The following is a 20,124-nucleotide window of genomic DNA, read 5'->3' on the forward strand; positions in this document are numbered from 1 at the left end:
CTGAAAAGTCACCTATTCCTTTTCTCCAGAGATGCTCTCTGTCCCGCTGAGTTACTCCAGCTTTTTGTGTCTATCTGCAGTTCCTTCCTAAACAGACCATCCGTGGTCTCTTTAACTAGTAGAATCACCAGCAGTGGAGAGAGGGCTGGTCTGTTGCCAGGCCTGCAGTTGCACAATGGCAGTGTGCCTTCCCACCCGCCCACACACACACCCTGCCAGACTTGCAGACACACAGAATAATGTGCAGGGTTCCCACTCATCCTACCTGGAACAGCTCATTGATGTCGCTCGGCAGTGCAAGGCCAATGTAATCGTCGTTGCTGCCGTAGGTGGCGTTGGAGACCATGGAGCGCACAGAGGAGGAACGCTGAAGGGTGGTGTGATTAATCGGACTGAGTAAATCCTCTTTGTCCAGCGAGGCAAAGCTCAATGCTTTGATGAATCTGAACAACGGGAGATGAGCAGGAATGAGAGGCGGCAAGTGAGCGACAGATGGTATTCACAACCTCAGACACACTGTGCAGGGAACGGCAACAACAGCGTGGTGGAGCACAGACTATTTTCCTTTAGCTCCCCCTGACTCTGGTGAACTCTGCAGAGTAATTCATTTCCATAACCCGATCCGACCCGACTCGCAGTGTAATCAACGTTGTGGGGGAACAGTTTGTGTTAATAAATTTTAAAATTCTGAAAATGAGAAGATTTTTACCAAATAACTTTTATTTATACGAGGATGTTTCCGTAACCGGCTTCTGTCTCCGCACTAGTATCCTATGGGATCTTTGGTGCGGAGACGGAAGCCGGTTACGGAAATGGGGCCTTAAATTACCCATGACCGTACTACGTCTTTTTCGTCGAGTGGACTATCTTGCTCGCTATAGGATCTTTGCTGACCACGGTCTGTAGCAGCCATTACCAGAGCTCACCATTGTCTGTAGAAGGCACCCCCTCCTATCATTCACCACTGTCTGATAGTAGGCATCACCATTGTTCACCACTGTCTGTAGTAGCCATTACCATAGTTCACCATTGTCTGTAGCAGGCATCTCTACCGTAGCTCACCACTGACTGATAGTAGGCACCCCCACTAGTGTTCAGTAGGCATCCCCACCACAGCTCACCACCTCCTCCCATACATCACCACTGTCTCTGCTGGTAGGCAGCAGCACAGCAGATCATGCCCACAACTTAACAGAGAGCCTGCAGCAGAAAACCACTGGCTATTCGAGTATTTAAGCAGCTCGCCCAGATTCCTACACTGTAAACTACCTAATTCAGCGCACACACAATTCAGAATCCTTCACGCAACAATTTACCAGGACCTACTTCCCTAAAGTCAAAATCATCATAAGATCATGTTCATTAGACATAGAAGCAAAAATTAGGCTATTTGGTCCATCGATACTACTCCAACATTCGATCATGGCTGATTGCCATCTGTCCTTCTCTACCCTATTCTTCTGCCTTCTCCCCGTAACATTTGACACCCGTGCTAATCAAGAATCTATCCATTTCCACTTTAAAAATACCCATGGACTTGGTCTGTCTGTGGCAATGAATTCCATGGATTCATAGACAATAGGTGCAGGAGAAGGCCATTCAGCCCTTCGAGCCAGTACCACCATTCACTGTGATCATGGCTGATCATCCACAATCAGTACCCCGTTCCTGCCTTCTCCCCATATCCCTTGATTCCGCTAGCCCGAAGAGCTGTCTAATTCTCTTTTGAATGCATCCAGTGAATCGGCCTCCACTGCCTTCACTGGCAGAGAATTCTACAAATTCACAACTCTCTGTGTGAAAAAGGTTTTCCTCATCTCAGTTCTAAATGGCCTACCCCTTATTCTTAAACAGCGGCCCCTGGTTATGGACTCAAAGTAGGAGACCATAAACCGCACACAATACTCCAGGTGTGGTCTCACCAGGGCCCTGTACAACTGCAGAAGGAGCTCTTTGCTCCTATACTCAACTCCTCTCATTATGAAGGCCAATAGGCCATTAGCTTTCTTCACTGCCTGCTCTACCTGCATGCTTACTTTCAGTGATTGATGTACAAGGACACCCAGGTCTCGTTGCACCTCCCTTTTCCTAACTTGACACCATTCGGATAATAATCTGCCTTCCTGTTCTTGCCACCTCACATTTATCCACATTATACTGCATCTTAAACATATCTATTGACTTGGCCTCCACAGCTGTCTGTGGCAATGAATTCCACAGATTCACCGCCCTCTGACTAAAGAAATTCCTTCTCATCTCCTTACTATAGGTTTGTCCTTTTATTCTGAGGCTGTGCTCTCTGGTTCTAGATTTTTCCACTAGTGGACACATTCTCTGGCACTCTAAGGCAGCAACTCCAGTGCTGTGCCACCGATCTGCCCTGTAAAGATTCTTTGGAGAATCAAGGAACTGTGGATGATGGTTCAAAAAAAGGCACAAATTTCTGGAATAACTCAGTAGGTTAGGCAGCTTCTCGTGCAGACATGGATAGTTCACCTATCCACGTGCTCCAGAGTTGCTGCCCGATCCACTGAGTGTACTCCAGAACTTTGCGCCTTTATTTGAACCAACATCCACAGTTCCTTGTTTCTCCAAAGAATCTTTACAGTCAATGGATATGTTTAAGATGGAAATTGATAGATTCTTGATTAGTACGAGTGCCAGAGGTTATGGGGAGAAGACAGGCGGATAGGGTTAGGAAGGAGTGATAGATTAGCCCGTGAGTGAATGGTGGAGTAGACTTGATGGGCCAGATTCTGCTGCTCGGATTTATGAGACCTGGGTTCGACCTTGTCTATGGGTGCAGTCTGTATGGAGTTTGCACGTTCTCCCTATGACCGCGTGGGTTTTCTCCGGGTGCTCTGGTTTACTCCTACTCTCCAAAGACGTACAGGTTTGTAGGTTAATTAACTTCTGTAAATTGTTCCTAGTGTGTAGGACAGAACTAGTGTATAGGGTGATCACTGGTCGGCGTGGACTCATAGGTCAAAATGGGCCTGTTTCTAGTTTATCTGTAAAATAAACCCCTTTTGAAAAAGGAATACATGGGGTTACCTTCTGGGCGTCAGTCTGGAGTCCAGGCTGCCTGTCTTCATGGTGATGGTGTCTGTGAAGAGCACGTCCTTTGCGGGCGATGCGAGGGCCTCGGAGTGCGACAGTGACGAGTGCATCCTCTGCTGCTGCAGCCGCTTCAGGGTGGCGTAGCCAAAGGCATCACGCGGACTGGTGTAGCTGAAGCTGTAGTCGGTCAGGCTCTTGATGGTGGTGACAGAAGGTGCTTTGAGCGACTGGGCCCGCCGCGGGAGAGTGTGAGAGGATCCGGGGGGTACCAGCGAGACGGAGTTGGACTTGGACAGAGGTAGATGGTTGGAGCGAGGGGTGGGGGACACGTTGGTCTTCAACGTGCGTGAACTGACGATGGTGTTGAGGCTGCCACAGTCGGTGTCGGCGTTGGCCAGGTCGAGACGGACCGTCTCACTGGAAGGACTGGAGCTGACCGAGCTCATGGAGCTGATGCCGCTGGTTGTGGTGTCCGTGTTGAAGCTCTGGCTGCGGCTTTTGAACTGCGGGCCGGCGGTGCCGTCCCCCATCGACCTGTCCTTGACAATCTGCTCCCTGTGGTTGTCCACCAGCAGTGTCTTGGGGCGTTTCAGCTCCGTCTCCGAGATGCTGTGCGAGCTGTCGCCGTTTCCGTGATCCCGGTTGCCAACGAAGGAGGTCTCCAGGCTCAAGGTGTGGCTCTTGTGCATCCGGGTGCCGTTGAAGATGCTGGTGAAGACCTCGCTCTGCAGGTACTCGGTGCTGTTGGCCGGCTCCGTCACCGCCCGGATGCGCTGGTGCACATGCTTCCTCTCCACTGCCACTTTGGCCGACTTGGACTCGCTGCTGCTGCGCAGTTTCTTGCTGGGCAGAGAGGTCAAATTGTTGAAGAAGCGGCGGGTGACAAATTTGGACGAGCTGAGGATGCTGAGAGGGCTTCTCTCCTTTTCCTTCATTGACTTGGGCTTCAGTAGCAAAGACGGGTCTCCCTCTTCAGTGATATCAAGGAAGAAAGTGCTCGTCGTGCTGCTCCCATAGCGGTCATCTTCCATGATAAACATGCCTGAAACGAAGCAGACCAGTTAGCATGTCCCACTGATCAGGAGCTGAATTTATACAGATCTTTCATGACTTTTGAGCAAGGAAAATAATTGCTCCTCTTTAAAGGCAAAAATTCCCTTTGAAGTGTAACTATTGCATAATATGGTAAATGCATCAGGCTTTTGGTCACGGGAGAATGATCTGCACAGCACATAGCACAGTACAGGGACAGACCCTTCGGCGCACAATGTCTTTGCCGAACAGGACGCCAGGTTAACCTCCTCTACTGCCAATTGATTCATATCCCGCCATGTGTCTATTTAAAAGCCTCTTAAAAGCTGCTATTGAATCTGCTTTATTAATATCTACTGTAAGTTGAACTTTAATCAAGCCAATAAGATCATAAGTCCTGAAGGCACAGGAGCAGAATTAGGCCATTCATCCCATCGAGACTACTCCGTCATTCAATCATGACTGATCTACTTTTTCCTCTCAACCCCATCCTCCCACCTTCACCCTGTTACCTTTAACAAATCAAGAACCCAGCAATCTCCGCTTTTAAAAATACCACAGCTGTCTGTGGCAATGAATTCCACAGATTCACCACCTTCTGGCGAAATAAATTGGCTGGTTTGCCAATGTAACCAGAGAAAAATGAAGGAAATGTTTGATGAGACAGTCTAGAGACCTCTGCTCTGTATTCAAATCATGCAGTGCCGGGCCTGACCATGGCTCTTGCGTTCAGTCTTGAGGTTCATTCGCTAAACTAGCATCGATATTTCAATCAAGGAAATGGCAGTTGGATCTATGTATCAATAGCAGGTGCTCTTTAATACGGCACGCAATGTAGATGGGCTGATCAGGACACATGCAGCTAACAGAAAATAGCAGAGTTGTAGATTGCGAGGAAGGTTGCTAAAAGATACAGCATGAAATTGGAAATAGCGGCAGAGAAATGGCAGATGACGTTTAATCTGAGCAAGTGTTGTAATTTGGGAAGCTAAATGAAGAGGAATATACAGAAAAGGCAGGACCCTCAGGAGTATGAACGTACAGAGGGATCTTGGGGTGCAAGTACATTGCTCTCTGTAAGTGCAAAACCAGTAGATAGTGGGAAAGACAGTGATGTTGGGGGAGTCCAGAACCAGGGGCCACAGTTTAAGAATAAGAAGTAAGCCATTTAGAACAGAGATGAAGAAACACCTATTCTCACAGAGAATGGTGAGTTTGTGGAATTCCCTGCCTCAGAGGGCGGTGGAGGCCGGTTCTCTGGATGCTTTTAAGAGAGAGCTAGATAGGGCTCTTAAAAATAGCGGAGTCAGGGGATATGGGGAGAAGGCAGGAACGGGGTATTGATTGGGGATATTCAGCCATGATCACATTGAATGGCGGTGCTGGTTCGAAGGGCCTACTCCTGCACCTATTGTCTATTGTCTATAAGGCAGACATACCACCATCAGTTGGGGTGTTGAGTATAACATTTGGAAAGTCATGTTGCTAAAGTGTAAAACTTTGGTTTGGCCAAATTTGGAGTATTGTGTGCAGATCTCTGGTCACCCCGTTACAGAGGTATGCAGAGGCTTTGGAGAGGGTGCAGAAGAGGTTTACCAAGATGCTGCCTGGATGAGAGGTTATTAGCTAGGAGAGTTTGGACAAATTGGGATTGTTTTCTCTGGAGTGTCGGAGACTGAAGACTGGCTGACCTGATCAAAGTTTATAAAATGATGAGACACATAGATAAGGTTGACAGTCAAGAGTCTTTTCCCCCCACAGGGTTGAAATGTCAAATGCTAGAGGGCATAGCTCTAAGGTGAGGGGGATGGCAAGTTCAAAGGAGTTTTCTTTGCTGACCAAAGAGGGTGGTGAGCATCTGAAACGCATGCCAAGGCAAGTGGTGGAAGCAGATAGGATAGAAGTAGGTAAGAGGTATTAAGTCAGGCAAATGACCATATGAGTGGAGGGAAAGGCAGGAAGATGGGTTTAGGTTAACTTGGCATCATGGTTGCACAGACATTGTGGGCAGAAGGGCCTGTTCCCGTGCTGTACTCTTCTATGTTTGAAGCCAACTTGACAAATTCATTGCAACCATCTTTGAACCAAAGCTTTGTTTGGGAACAGTCAGGGAGCCGACACAAACCCTGGCTGGCGACTGGTGCCGTGCTGTTGCAGAGGTCTCCCGATACATTGGGAGGACGGGCAAACTTCACACGATACTCACTCTGGGGCAAAGACTCACTGTCGCTGTTGTGCCTGGAGCCGGTGGACTCGGAGCTGAGGCTCAGGGTACTGGGGACCGAGGAGAGCTCGCTGTACAGTTGCTCCATGTCGTCAGGGGCCACGGGCCAAGGCTGCCTGCGGCTGTGCCTGACCGCATCCCAGTTGTGCTGCTTCAGGATGTCACAGCCCTGCTTTGTCTTTGCTATGAGGCCTAGCACATACAAACACGTCCTGTGGGGCAGCATAGAGAAAAGGAGTGAGTGGAAACAACAAGCCCACGTCCGATGCACTGTAATAAGCACACTCATAAAGAACATCACAGTTAACTTTACATGCAGACCTTAGAGATACAGCGCAGAAACAGGCCCTTCGGCCCACCTAGTTTGTGCTGACTAGCGACCAACGGACAATTTATCATTTTACTGAAGCCAATTAACCTACAAACCTGTACGTCTTTAGAATGTGGGCGGAAACCAGAGCACCCAGAGAAAACCCACGTGGTCACGGGAGAACGTACAAACTCCGCATAGACAGCATCGAACTTAGGTCTCTGGCGTTGTAAGGCAGCAGCTCTCCCGCCACGCCACTGTGCTGTCCTAACATCACCTCACAGTCTCTGGAAATCCAATTAACATTCACCTATCAGCTATCACTGACATGTCAAAGCACAGAGATCTAACGGTAAAAAAGACACAAGTGCCTGTGTAACTCAGCGGGTCAAGCAGCATCACTGGAGAATATGAATATATCACGTTTTTGGTTGGGACCCTTCTCCCTATCCATGTTCTCTAGAGACGCTGCTCTCTTTGTTGTAAACCTGCCTCTGCAGTTCATTGTCTCGAGATTTACTGCAACATGTATTACGCCGTTCCTCCGGGTTTATTCCAAGCAGGGTTGATGCTTACCCTCTGACGGAGAGGGTCTCGCATGTCTGGGCCAGGACGATGATATCTGGGATCACATTCTCTTCTTGGAGAAGGTTCAGGCCCCAGTTAGATGAGCCAATGTTTCCCTGAAATTCAGACGACATTTCGGTTAGAATCATTAAGCATCCAGCATCAGTTGAAGAGAAAAGATGGCCATCTTTAGTTTAGGTTTATTATTGTCTCATGCACAGAGGTACAGTGAATAGCTTTGTTATAGAATGCTATCCAATCTCATCAGCTAATAACATACATAAATACAATCACGTCAAATGGAAGTACAATAGGTAGAAGATACAGAGTGCAGAATATAGTTCTCAGCATTGTAGCGCATCAGTTCCAGAGACAAAGTCCAATGTCCGCAATGGGGTAGAGGTGAATCGGACAGCACCCTAGCTTATGAAGGGCCGTTCAGAAGCCTGATAATAGAGGGGAAGCTGTTCCTGAGTCTGGTGGTGCGCGCTTTCAAGCTTCTGTATCTTTTGTCCGATGGGATTGGGGAGGAAGAGGATTTACCAGGGGGGAGAGATTTGGTCACCAGATAATTCTTTTCAGAAAACAATCTAGCATAAATAGACATGGTTTGCATAAGGTGTTCAAAAAGGAACTGCAGATGCTGGAATATCGAAGGTACACAAAATTAAAAGAAGGATCTGAAGAAGGGTTTCGGCCCGAAACGTCGCCTATTTCCTTCGCTCCATAGATGCTGCTGCACCCGCTGAGTTTCCCCAGCAATTTTGTGTACCTATGGTTTGCATAAGGGTTCAGTTCCTGAGAAAAGTCACTGTGTCAGAGATATAATGCTGGAGTAACTCAGCGGGACAGGCAGCATCTCTGGAGAGAAGGAATGGGTGAGGTTTTGGGTGGAGACCCTTCTTCAGACTGTCTGGGACTGGAACTGACCCATTTTTCTAAAACTATCGCAAGTACATATCGCTCAACATTAATTTGTTATTTTTCAATGACGTGAGCGAATTATCACTCTGACACTAATCATAATTAAACTAATGGAATATACACCGCATCATTAATGAACACCATGAAGCATTTTATTATTACTACTATGGGAGGCCCTGGGGCAGAGTCCATTCACAGGCAGCCTGCAATAGCTGCACGGAACTGCAGTGGAAGGAAATTATTGGCATCAGACCGACTCCTTTGTACCCATCCAGGACACCGGGCATTCAAGTGAGATGTAGGAATCGCAGGTAGACACCAAATGCTGGAGTAACTCGGCGGGACAAGCAGCGTCGCTGGAGAGAAGGAAAATGTAAGAATCGCAGGTCTCTTTAGGCCTGGGTCGGACGTTTCAGGAACTTGACAAGGATTTAAAAAGTTAGCAAGACATACAGACAGCTGACGAGGGTGGAAATACAGAAAGGTAACCATGTAAAGAAAAGACACCGTCGTACCAGGGCCCAGAGTGCTGCTTTCAGCTGCTTCACACCATCCCACTTGTCCAGTGCTGGCGAACGCACCACGTAACTCAAGTCTGGAACAATGCTCTGCAACAATAGAATGGTATCGCGTAAGGCTCCTGCCATAAATCTAACATTCCCAATCACATCGAGTACGTTCTCCTTTGCGCTGGCATATCAGACACTCCCGTGGCATGAACAGCATGGGCTGGGAAACAATAAAGAACCCTCTAAACTCCTCGGATTGAGATTCACACAGAAAAGATTTATGTTGCCAGGAATCGAGGGACAGATTTACAGTGGGGGTGGACAGGTAAGACTTTATTCCTTGGAGCACAGGGGTCTGAGGAATGATCTGTGTAAAATCAAGAGGGGAACAGATAGAGTAATGCATAGATTTTACCCAGAGTATTAAGGGACTCCTGTTGACAGGTAGTTCTGCTACATGTATTCATATTGCAAATTGGATATAACATATTTGTACACTAATTGTATTATACACATGCCAAATTGGTTATAACACGATTTTGATCGGGAACTAGATAACACTTAAAAATCACATTGAAACTAAGGTGTAGAAAAAAAGCTGTCAAAGAATAACAGCAAAAATTGTTTCCATGTAACGTCCCAACAGTAATCAGACACCATTATCCTTCAAGAACACAGCCTGTCAGTTTCACTGAGTGCCCATTGCAAATGGCCAGCAATCGCTCCTATTGACACATGTGCAATAACACACATGCAGCAACTGAGTGAAGAGACAGGGTTTTAAATACTGTTTTATTACTGTATTAAATACTGTGTTAATCACAGTCATGAATGTGCATTGCATTTATCATGTTGAAAGGTATACTCAGTTCCGCAAAGGTTTTCTGACCTGTGTCTCCAGTAAATGGCAGCCAGTTTTATGATGCACCAGCTGGCTATATAAATGAATGGGCAGGTAAACATACAGCCGTTGTAACCTAGACAAGGGAAAAATGTAATTCTCAATACAGAACATATAAATAAAGTCTTAACTCTCTGTATTTCAAGCTATATATTGCATTTGTATTTATACACGGTTCCTGAATGCAATTTTCAGAGACAAACAGGAAAGCTTGCATTTGTTAAATATCATATTTCAAGAGTCAAGAATGGTTTATTCACATGTGTATCAAAACAAAACAATGAAATTCTTACTGGCACACAAAATTGCTGGGGAAACTCAGCGGGTGCAGCAGCATCCATAGATGCTGCTGCACCTGCTGAGTTTCCCCAGCAATTTTGTGTACCTTCGATATTCCAGCATCTGCAGTTCCCTTTTGAACACATTCTTACTGGCAGCAGCCCAAGTCTGTAAGCACAGTAGTCAAAAGGATAAGATTGTAAAAACTAATTATTTAAAATGCACCACCATGTTATTTCAGTGACGGTGGTGGTCATTTTGTATCGCAAATGGTTTAAATTAAGATAAAGCTGATGTAATAACTTTGTGCTGCTGCAAGTAGCCTCAGCCATTCATTATTGGTTATAATCCTTTAAAGATGTTTACTTAACACACTCCTAACACCAAGTGGGCAATGATTGTTATTGCACAGCATTTACTTTGGAATCTCAGAATCAAGAAGCCAACGCAGAAACAGGTTCTTCAGCCCACTGAGACCAATACTTGCACTGCTCCCACTTTTATTCTCCCCACTTTCCCATCAGCTGGCCCTAGATTTAACCTTTTACTGACACACTAGGGCCAATTTGCAGTACACAATTTGGGATGAGAGGTGAAACCAGAGCACCCGGTGGAAACCCACACACACACAGTCATAGGGAGAACATGCAAACTCCACACAGACAGCACTGGAGGACAGGATTGAAGCAAAGTTGCTGGAGCTGATACTCTACTAGTGTCACGACAGCGATCCCTGCATCCTTTAGACTTTACTTTAAAGATACAGCGCAGAACCAGACCCTTTGGTCCACTAAGTTTAAAACGACCAGTGATCACCCCGCACGCGAGCACTATCTTACACACTGGGAGAAATTTACAATTTCTACCGAAGCCAATTAACCTACAAACCTGTAGGTGTTTGGATTGTGGAAGGAAACCGGAGCACTTGGAGAAAACCCACGTGGTCACAGGGAGAACGTGCAAACTCCGTACAGACAGCACCCGTAATCAGGATCAATCGTGGGTCTCTGGTGCTGTGAGGCAGCAATTCTACTGCTGTGCCACTGTGCCGCCCCAACTGACTTAATCCTCACTTGTCTTGAGTATTCAGCTAATGCCGATGCTCTGCAAGTGTTGCAGCGGTGACTACAAAATAAACCTAATCCGCGCTCATTGCTGCTCTCATTCATGGCCCAGGCGGGGAATATTCAGAAATCAGTGGTCAGTAAATTCCATGCAAACAAGGCCACACAATACAGTGAGGCACACATAGGCAGCCAATATCAAGGACCCACACCACCATGACCATGCCCTCATCTTGCTGCTTGCCATCGGGAGCCGGGAGCCTAAAAACCGTGACCTCCAGGTTCAGCTGCTTCCCAGCAACCATCAGGCTCTTGGAGACTGCACAGCACTAATCTCAGCAAAATGTACAATCAATGAACTGCAGATGCTGGTTTATAAAAAGCGACACAAAGTGCTGGAGTAACTCAGCGGATCAGGCAGCATCTCTGGAGAACTGGATTGGTTACATTTCAGGTGGAGACCCGACTTCAGACAGGCCTCAACAGCTAAAAGATGTAATAGCTGCGCATTTGGAAAGCAGTGACAGGTTCGGTCAAAGTCAGCATGGATTTATGAAGGGAAATCGTGCTTGACTAATCTTCTGGAATTTTTGGAGGATGTAACAAGTAGAATGGATAAGGGAGGGCCAGTGGATGTGGTGTATCTGGACTTTCAAAAAGCTTTTGACAAGGTCCCCCACAAGAGATTAGTGTGCAAAATTAGAGCACATGGTATTGGGGGTAAGGGTAATGACATGGATAGAGAACTGGTTGGCAGACAGGAAGCAAAGAGTAGGAATAAACGGGTCCTTTTCAGAATGGCAGGCAGTGATTCGTGGGGTGCCACAAGGCTCAGTGCTGGGACCCCAGTTATTTACAATATATATATATATTAACGATTTAGACGAGGGAATTAAATGTAACATCTCCAAGTTTGCGGATGACTCAAAGCTGGGTGACAGAGTGAGCTGTGAGGAGGATGCTATGAGGCTGCAGGGTGACTTAGATAAGTTGGGTGAGTGGGCAGATGCAGTATAATGTAGATAAATGTGAGGTTATCCACTTTGGTGGCAAGAATAAGAAGGCAGATTATTATCTGAATTGTGTCAGATTAAGAAAAGGGGAGGTGCAACGAGACCTGGGTGTGCTTGTACATCAATCACTGAAAGTAAGCATGCAGGTACAGCAGGTAGTGAAGAAAGCCAATTTTTGGCCTTCTTTGCGAGAGGCTTTGAGTATAGGAGCAAGGAGGTCCTATTGCAGTTGTACAGGGCCATGGTGGGCCCACACCTGGAGTATTGTGCAGTATTGGTCTCCTAATTTGAGGAAGGACATTCTTGCTATTGAGGGAGTGCACCGTAGGTTCACCAGTTTAATTCCCGGGATGGTGGGACGGACACATGATGAAAGAATGGGTCGACTCGGCTTGTATTCACTGGAACATAGAAGGATGATGGGGATCTTATAGAAACATAAAATTCATAAGGGATTGGACAGGCTAGATGCAGGAAAAATGTTCCCCATGTTGGGGGAGTCCAGAACCAGGGTTCGCAGTTTAAAAATAAGGGGTGGGCCATTTAGGACTGAGATGAGGAAAAGCTTTTTCACCCAGAGAGATGTGAATCCGTGGAATTCTCTGCCACAGAAGGCGGTGGAGTCCAATTCACTGGATGTTTTCAAGAGAGTTAGATTTAGCTCTTAGGGCTAAGGGAATCAAGGGATATGGGGAAAAAGCAGGAACGGGATACTGATTTTGGATGATCAGCCATGATGATATTGAATGGCGGTGCTGGTTCGAAGGGCCGAATGGCCTACTCCTGCACCTATGTTTCTATTTTTCTCAGCTAAAATGTCGACATTAAGCCTTCCACCCAAAATTGTTTAATTTCATTTTGCATACAGCTTTTCCTTTCAGAATTAATTGCTGTAAATCTTAAATTATCCAGCAATAAAGTGATAAAGCAAAATGCTCAGCATTCAGAAGTGGTTGTAGAATTTTAAAACTTGGCTTGTGCATGTGGTAAATATTTAAATAAATGTTTAACCATTTACCCAGTCGCTCACCTCTGGTTACTGCGACGCACATAGTTCTCTCCGTCAGCGGGTTTGCGATATGTAGTGAGTGCCTCATTTAGCTTTTCTTCAATCAGATCCACATACTTCAAGTTGTATTCCTGAAAGCACATGTGATGGTATTTACATTGCTGAAACGATGCACTATATTCTATTAACTTGAACCACATGCCCAGCATTCAATGTATCCGGTTCCATATGCATCACAGCTTGGGTTGGCAACTACCCTGCCAAAGAGATTGTAAACACACCCCAGATGATCACAGAGTAGCCTCTCTCTCTCTCACCCCAAATCATTCTGCCTTGGGAAAGCAGACAATATAATCAAGAACCACTCACAACCTAATCATTCTCTCTTCCCCCATCAGACTGAAGATACACTCTTGAAATTTCACATCACCAGATTTAAAAACATTTCCCCTCTCAAATTCTTGAATGGACCTTGCATATGTCAGGGATGAATTTCCTGATCTTTTATTCTACCTCTTTGCAGCCCTTGCTTTTGCGCTTTATATCTGTCAAGTCAAGTCAAGAGAGTTTATTGTCACATGTCCCAGATAGGACAATGAAATTCTTTCTTGCTGCAGCACAACAGAATATTGTTGGCATAAATACAGATCAGTGTGTCCATATACCATAGAATATATATACACACACATAAATAAACAGATAAGTGCAATAGGCTGTTATGGTTCATAGTTTATTTGAAGTGTTTGCAGTTGGGAAGAAGCTGTTCCTGAACCTGGATGTACCAGATTTCAGGCTCCTGTACCTTCTACCTGATGGCAGCGGAGAGATGAGTGTGTGGCCAGGATGGTGTGGGTCCTTGATGATGTTGGCAACTTTTTTGAGACAGCGACTGCGATAGATCCCTTCGATAGTGGGAGGTCAGAGCCGATGATGGACTGTGCAGTGGTTGCAATTTTCTGCATTCTTTTCCGCTCCTGGACGCTCAAGTTGCAGAACCTAGCCATGATGCAACAGGTCAACATGCTCTCTACTGTGCACCTGTAGAAGTTCGAGAGAGTCCACTTTGACATATTGACTCTCCGTAATCTTCTCAGGAAGTAGAGGCGCTGATGTGCTTTCTTTATAATTGCATCAGTGTGCTGGGACCAGGAAAGATCTTCGGATCCACAGTCCACAATCAGTTCCTTGGTTTTGCTGGTGTTGAGGGCCAGGTTATTGTGCTGGCACCATTTTGTCAATCGGTCGATCTCACTTCTATGCTCTGATTCGTCCCCATTAGTGATTCGTCCCACAACCGTGGTGTCGTCGGCGAACTTGATGATGGAGTTCGCACTATGTCCAGCTGCACAGTCATGAGTATACAGCAGGGGGCTGAGCACGCAGCCTTGAGGTGCACCCGTGCTGATTGTTATCGAGGATGACAATCACTTTCTCTGCAGATGTACGGCTATATTCTGCTATATTCTGCACTGTTTTCTATCTGGCACTACCAGATGTACTTATGCGTGGCATGATTTGTCTGCATTCTCCACTATATCTCAGTATAGTGACATTAATAAGCAATATCGCTATTATTCCGGGATTCAAGATCTTAAATTGAAGCCGACAAAATGCTCATGACATTAGTATTCTGTAACCAACAGAAGGTACAGTGGCCCTTGAGAAATCACTAGCTACATGCAAAATAAGAGCAAACAAAGCAGGCTTTGATCTTTTACCTCAACACAATTTTCCTATTGTATCCCACAATTTCGCCCTTGACCTTAGCTTTGAATGCTATGATTGAGCCTCCATAGCCATCTGGAAAAGAGAAACCCGTGGTTTCACCATTCGGAAATTTGCCACACTTTAGTCCCAACTAGTCTATCCCTCATTTCCTGCGTAGCTTCCTCGAGTTATATTTGATGACGTTAAAGTGGAGACCATTGATCATGAGAATTGAACCATCGCAGCACTTCATTGCTCCCTTTTATCGACTATCTCGGAGCTGACACCACCCTTACACAGGACTAAATATGGAAATAAAATACCTGCTGCAAAATGTCAAATCTGCAGCAAATTGCTTCCTTTCGTCCAGTCATTTGGGGCAAAGATTTTAGTAACAGCCTAATAATGAAACACTTTAAGAGTTTTAGTCACTGAAACTATTAACCATACGCACCTGTTGCCATTTTTCCAACTGCTTGGTAACATAACCTCTTTCGTTCAGGTAGGAGAATCCCTTAGGAATTGATAAAAATCTGGAAAAAATAAACCACATGTCATCACCAATGTTGGGGAAGTCCAAAACTAGGGGTCACAGTTTAAGGATAAGAGGGAAGTCTTTTAGGACCGAGATGAGAAAATCATTTTTTACACAGAGAGTGGTGAATCTGTGGAATTCTCTGCCACAGAAGGTAGTTGAGGCCAGTTCATTGGCTATATTTAAGAGGGAGTTAGATGTGGCCCTTGTGGCTAAAGGGATCAGGGGGTATGGAGATAAGGCAGGGATGGGATACTGAGTTGGATGATCAGCCTTGATCATATCGAATGGCGCTGCAGGCTCGAAGGGCCGAATGGCCTACTCCTGCACCTATTTTCTATGTTTCTATCAGGAATCCAGTCAGTGCCATGGTTCAAAATAGCCAGTTTGAAGAATGGTCCCAACCTATAATGTCACCTATCCATGTTCTCCAATGATGCTGCCTGACCCACTGAATTACTCCAGTACTTTGTGTCCTTTTATGTTACAAAATGAAGAGCTGGCCAAAGGATGGCCAGAGAATTAAACCAATTTCTCTGTTGAGGTGCAGATTCCTTTGTCAAAAGAGATTTAAAAAAGGTGAAAGGGGATGGAGGAAGGGGCAGCCAGAGAGAGGAGAGAGAATGAAGGGGCAGCCAAAAGAGGGGAGTAAGAGACAGCAAGAGAGACATGGAGGGGAGGGAAGAAGAGGGAGATAGGGACTACAAGGGCAGGACTGAAGGAAGGAGGGGCAATGACAGGCAGACAAGCTGAAAAGCACACAGGCAGGCTCGGAAATGGTAGGAATGTTTGCATGGCAGTGGTCAAAGAATTACCCCTTAGATTACTTATAATATATTAAATGACATGAGCAAATATTTTTCATTTTAATCAATATCTAATTCCTTAGATGCCATGAATTTTGCGCTACTTTCGAAAATTTGCTTACTGGTTCACTAAGTTTCTTGAGCGGTTGAAACCTGTTGCCCCTTTACAGGAAGGATGTGGAGGCTTTGGAGTGGGTGCAGAGGAGGTTTACAAGAATGCTGCCTGGATTAGAGGGTATTTGCTATAAGCAGCGGTTGGACAAACTGTTTTCTCTGGCAGATTGGGGGTTGAGTGGAGATCTGACAGAAGTATATAAAATTGTGCAAGACAACAATAGGGTAAATGGCTGTAACCTTTTTCCCCAGAGTAGAAATAACAAAGGCTAGAGGTTGAAAGCCAGAGGGGAAAAGTTTAAAGGAGATGTGTGAGGCTTTGATTTGTTTTTAAACAGAGGGTGGTGGGTGCCTGGAATGCGCTGCCACAGTTGATGGTGGAGGCAGTGGTTTATAAGAGATTTGTTGATGGATATGTAGGGAACGAGGTGATATGGATCAGATGCAGGCAGAGGAGATGACACCATCTTCAGCACAGAACTTGTAGGCTGAACGGCCTGTGTTATACTGTTGTGTGCGCACAAAATAGGCCCTGAAAGGGTTGATGCATGAGCGCGGCAACGATGGGCTACATGGGAACTTCAGAATAATTCAATAAACTTCCCCATTATAAACAAATGTGCTGCTCATGGTACTTCAGTTCCGTTTAGTTTATTGTCACATGTACCGAGGTACAGTGAAAAGCTTTTTATTGCGTGCTATCCAATCAGCAGACAATGCATGATTACAATCAACCCATTCACAGTGTACAGATACATGATAAGGGAATAATGTTTAGTGCAAGGTAAAGCCAGCAAAGTCCGGTCAAGGATAGCCTGAGGAACATCAAAGAGGTATTTAGCGATCCATTGAAGTGCAAGTAATAAAATGGGCTTAAGGCAGTCATGAGAATGTTATTCTTCAGGTAGCAGGTTGGTTGCTGTGATGCCCAGCAGGATGTTGAGAGTTTCAACTAAACGATTATCTTAAGCAAAGATGTGGTTGTAATTTTAGTTTAGTTTAGCGGAAACAGACCCTTTGGCCCACCGAGTTTGTGCCGACCAGCGATCCCCGCACAGTAGCACTATCCTACACATAGGGGCAATGTACAATTTTTACCGAAGCAAATTTAACCTTCGAACTGGTACTCCTTTGAAATGGAAGAGGAAACCGCACCAGGGGAAAACCTACACGATCACAGGGAGATCATGCAGTCTCCATACAGGCAGCACCTGTAGTCAGAATCAAACCCGCTTCTCTGGGGCTGTAAGGCTGCAACTATACCATTGCGCCGCACCCAAACTTTGCTATGTATTGAAGCGAAGGACGAGGGAAAAAGTATTTAAAATAAAGAGGGAATGATGCATGGAAAACAAGTCCCGGTAATTATGAACTGTAATTCATCGCCTGCCTGTGTTGGAAGCAGTATCAATTTGTGCCATCAAAAGGAAACTGGGTAGGCACTTGAGAACGTGCAAATTGCTGGGGAATGGAGCTGATGAAATTATTGAACGAGGATTCGGTGGTTTAAATGGCCTACTCCCATGCTGTGAAGATTTGGAGTTTAATAAAAATGGATGAAAATGGGTCAGGTTAGGACAATCAAGGAATTGTAGATGCTAGTTTATAAAAAAAGACAAAATGCTGAAGTAACTGAGTGAGCCAGGCAGCATCTCTGGAGAACAAGACAAGTTGACGCTCAGATCGGGATCCTTCAGAATGAGGCCTGAAGCATGGGTCCCAACTCTAAATGTCACCTCTCCAAGTTCTCCAAAGATGTTACTTCAGCACTTTGTGTCTTTTTCTGTGCCAGGTTGGTCTTGTTTGATCTTATTGTGTTGTTAGAAGTGTAGCAGTGGAAACCGGAGATGAAGTTTGAATAATTGTACTCACCGGAGGAGTAGCAGCAAACCTTTGTCTCCAAGGTGGGTTAAAGCAGGTTTCAATTGGATCAGTGCATGCAGGTTAGCCTGGAGTATTAGAAAGAACATTGTACATCCATTAATCACATCTTATTCCAGCTAAACAACAATTAATCTTGTGTAGGAAGGAACTGTAGATGCTGGTTATAGATCGAAGACAAGACACTAAATGCTGGAGTAACTCAGCTGGACAAGCAGCATCTCTGAAGGAAAGGAATGGGTGACATTTTTAGTTGACACCCTTCTTCAGACAAGGATAGGTGACGCTTCAGATCGGGTCCCTCAGACAAAAGTCTGAAGAAGGGTCTCAACCCTTTTTCTGTGTATTTTCAGCAATTAAACTTCCTGTTCTCCAAGATTTTAGCACCACATATAGATGGAAACTCCAGTGCAGATTACGATCTGTTGAACAATTGCCCTTGTAGTCTGTATTGTGGCTGACCTGGACAGACAATGCCTTGATCTTCAGACTGTGAAAGCTAATGTTGATGTACAAGTGGAGGCCAGGTGTCCAATCACCTGTAAAGGAAGCGTCTCTGACCGTACATCATCCCATCCGCACTGGGTGCAGTATGAATCGACATTATTCACTGATGCAATGCTTGGAGCATCATGCTTCCTTTTATTTGGGCAACATTGAGAAGCCACCAAACTAGTAAGTGTTTTACATTTTTGAATCCTTCAGAATCTAGTCTCATAGGTAAACTTCACAATAATAAGCATTGCACACTTTAGAGCGGATCAGTGGCGTAGTAGTAGAGCTGCTGCCTCACAGCGCCAGGGACCGGGGTTTGATCCTGCCTACGGGTGCTGTCTGTACGGAGTTTGTACGTTCTCCCCGTGGGTTGTCTTCAAAATATTCAGTTTCCTCCCACACTCCAAAGGCGTACAGGTTTGTAGGTTAATTGGCTTGGTATAAATGTAAAACATTGTACCTAGTGCACGTTCATTCTACGTGCTTACCACGAGTTTGATTTTTTTTTAAATAAACTCGGGAGAGCACTTGAATGAACTCGTACCGTGGGACAGGACCAAAAGCTGTTAAAAGAAACCTTTATAATTTCTCATCCCTCTCTTACCAGCTGGATTCACCAACATTAAGCCCAGTATCCGTACTCCATTTAAAATTACATGGTGATGAGTGAGGCCCACCATAAATTGGAGGAGCAGAACCTCATATTTTGCTTGGGCAGTTTACACCCAAGCGGTATTGAACTTCTCCAATTTCAGGTAGTCCCTGCTTTCTCCTCCCCTTCCCAGCTCTCCCTCAGCACACTATCTCCACCTCTTCCTTTCCTCTTCCCGCTCCTTCCACCCTCACATCAGTCTGAAGAAGGGTCCCGACCTGAAACGTCGCCTATTTCTTTCGCTCAATAAATGCTGCCTCACCCGCTAAGTTTTTCCAGCATTTTTGTCTACCTTCGATTTTCCAGCATCTGCAGTTCCTTCTTAAACATGGTGATGAGTGAGCAAAGCTTTAGGTGACGGTCACCCCTTACATCAGGGAAAACCCAGTGCCACTTCCGCAGGCTTCAAATAATCTGACTGCCATAACTGGGCTCAAACACAAGATCATGGTTAAATCATTTAGACAACTCTCTCACCCCACTCCTAAGTCACCAGCAAAGTTGTCTCACGGTCAAATGTTAAGACAGATGCCCAGCAGCATCTAACAATTAGGCAATTCTGCGCAAAGGTGCTGAGAATCCATTTCCCCTTCCACCCCGTCTCTTCCCTCACATGTATCCTCCCCCTTGCCCCTCTCTCTCTCCCCCATCTATCCTCCCCTTGTCACTCTCTCCCCCCACATCTCTCAGCCCCCCAGGCTTCTCTCCACCCACATCTGTTTCTCCCCACCCCTTGTCCCTCTCGCCACAAACCTGCTCACCCTTCCCACTCTCCTCACCCTCACTTCTCCTTTGCTCCTCCCTCTTCCCTTTTAAGGGTCAAATGCCAACTCCTAAGCCACAGCAGTCTGAAGACTTGCATCGTTGTCTGTCCATTCCCCCAACAGATGCTGCCTGACCCGTTGAGTTCCTCCAGCAGGCTAAATATAATTGCAGATGCTGGAATCTTGAGTAAAACAGAGTGCTGGAGTAACTCAGTGGGTCAGGTGGCATTCTGCGGAGGGAATGGACAGAAGACCCTTCATGAGACAGATTGTAGTAG

At 45.7% G+C, this 20,124-nt stretch overlaps 1 protein-coding gene across 2 annotated transcripts in view; it reads right to left on the reverse strand.

Moving 5' to 3' along the window:
- The window catches only part of rictor (RPTOR independent companion of MTOR complex 2), a 135,113-nt gene that overhangs the window by 16,158 nt on the left and 98,831 nt on the right, over positions 1 to 20,124 (reverse strand). The window contains exons 24-32 of one of the 2 annotated variants that reach the window (XM_033018491.1): positions 17,927 to 18,003; positions 15,054 to 15,132; positions 12,914 to 13,023; positions 9,516 to 9,603; positions 8,633 to 8,725; positions 7,203 to 7,309; positions 6,317 to 6,528; positions 3,055 to 4,102; positions 266 to 443 (exon numbers count right to left, since the gene is read on the reverse strand). In XM_033018491.1, the coding sequence (XP_032874382.1) occupies positions 266 to 443; positions 3,055 to 4,102; positions 6,317 to 6,528; positions 7,203 to 7,309; positions 8,633 to 8,725; positions 9,516 to 9,603; positions 12,914 to 13,023; positions 15,054 to 15,132; positions 17,927 to 18,003 (1,992 nt within the window). Of the gene's footprint in view, positions 1 to 265; positions 444 to 3,054; positions 4,103 to 6,298; positions 6,529 to 7,202; positions 7,310 to 8,632; positions 8,726 to 9,515; positions 9,604 to 12,913; positions 13,024 to 15,053; positions 15,133 to 17,926; positions 18,004 to 20,124 lie in introns of both variants that reach the window. The other variant, XM_033018490.1, reaches the window with a different exon arrangement.

The sequence above is a fragment of the Amblyraja radiata genome, chromosome 3 (assembly GCF_010909765.2).
Source record: "Amblyraja radiata isolate CabotCenter1 chromosome 3, sAmbRad1.1.pri, whole genome shotgun sequence".
Classification (NCBI taxonomy): Eukaryota; Metazoa; Chordata; class Chondrichthyes; order Rajiformes; family Rajidae; genus Amblyraja; species Amblyraja radiata.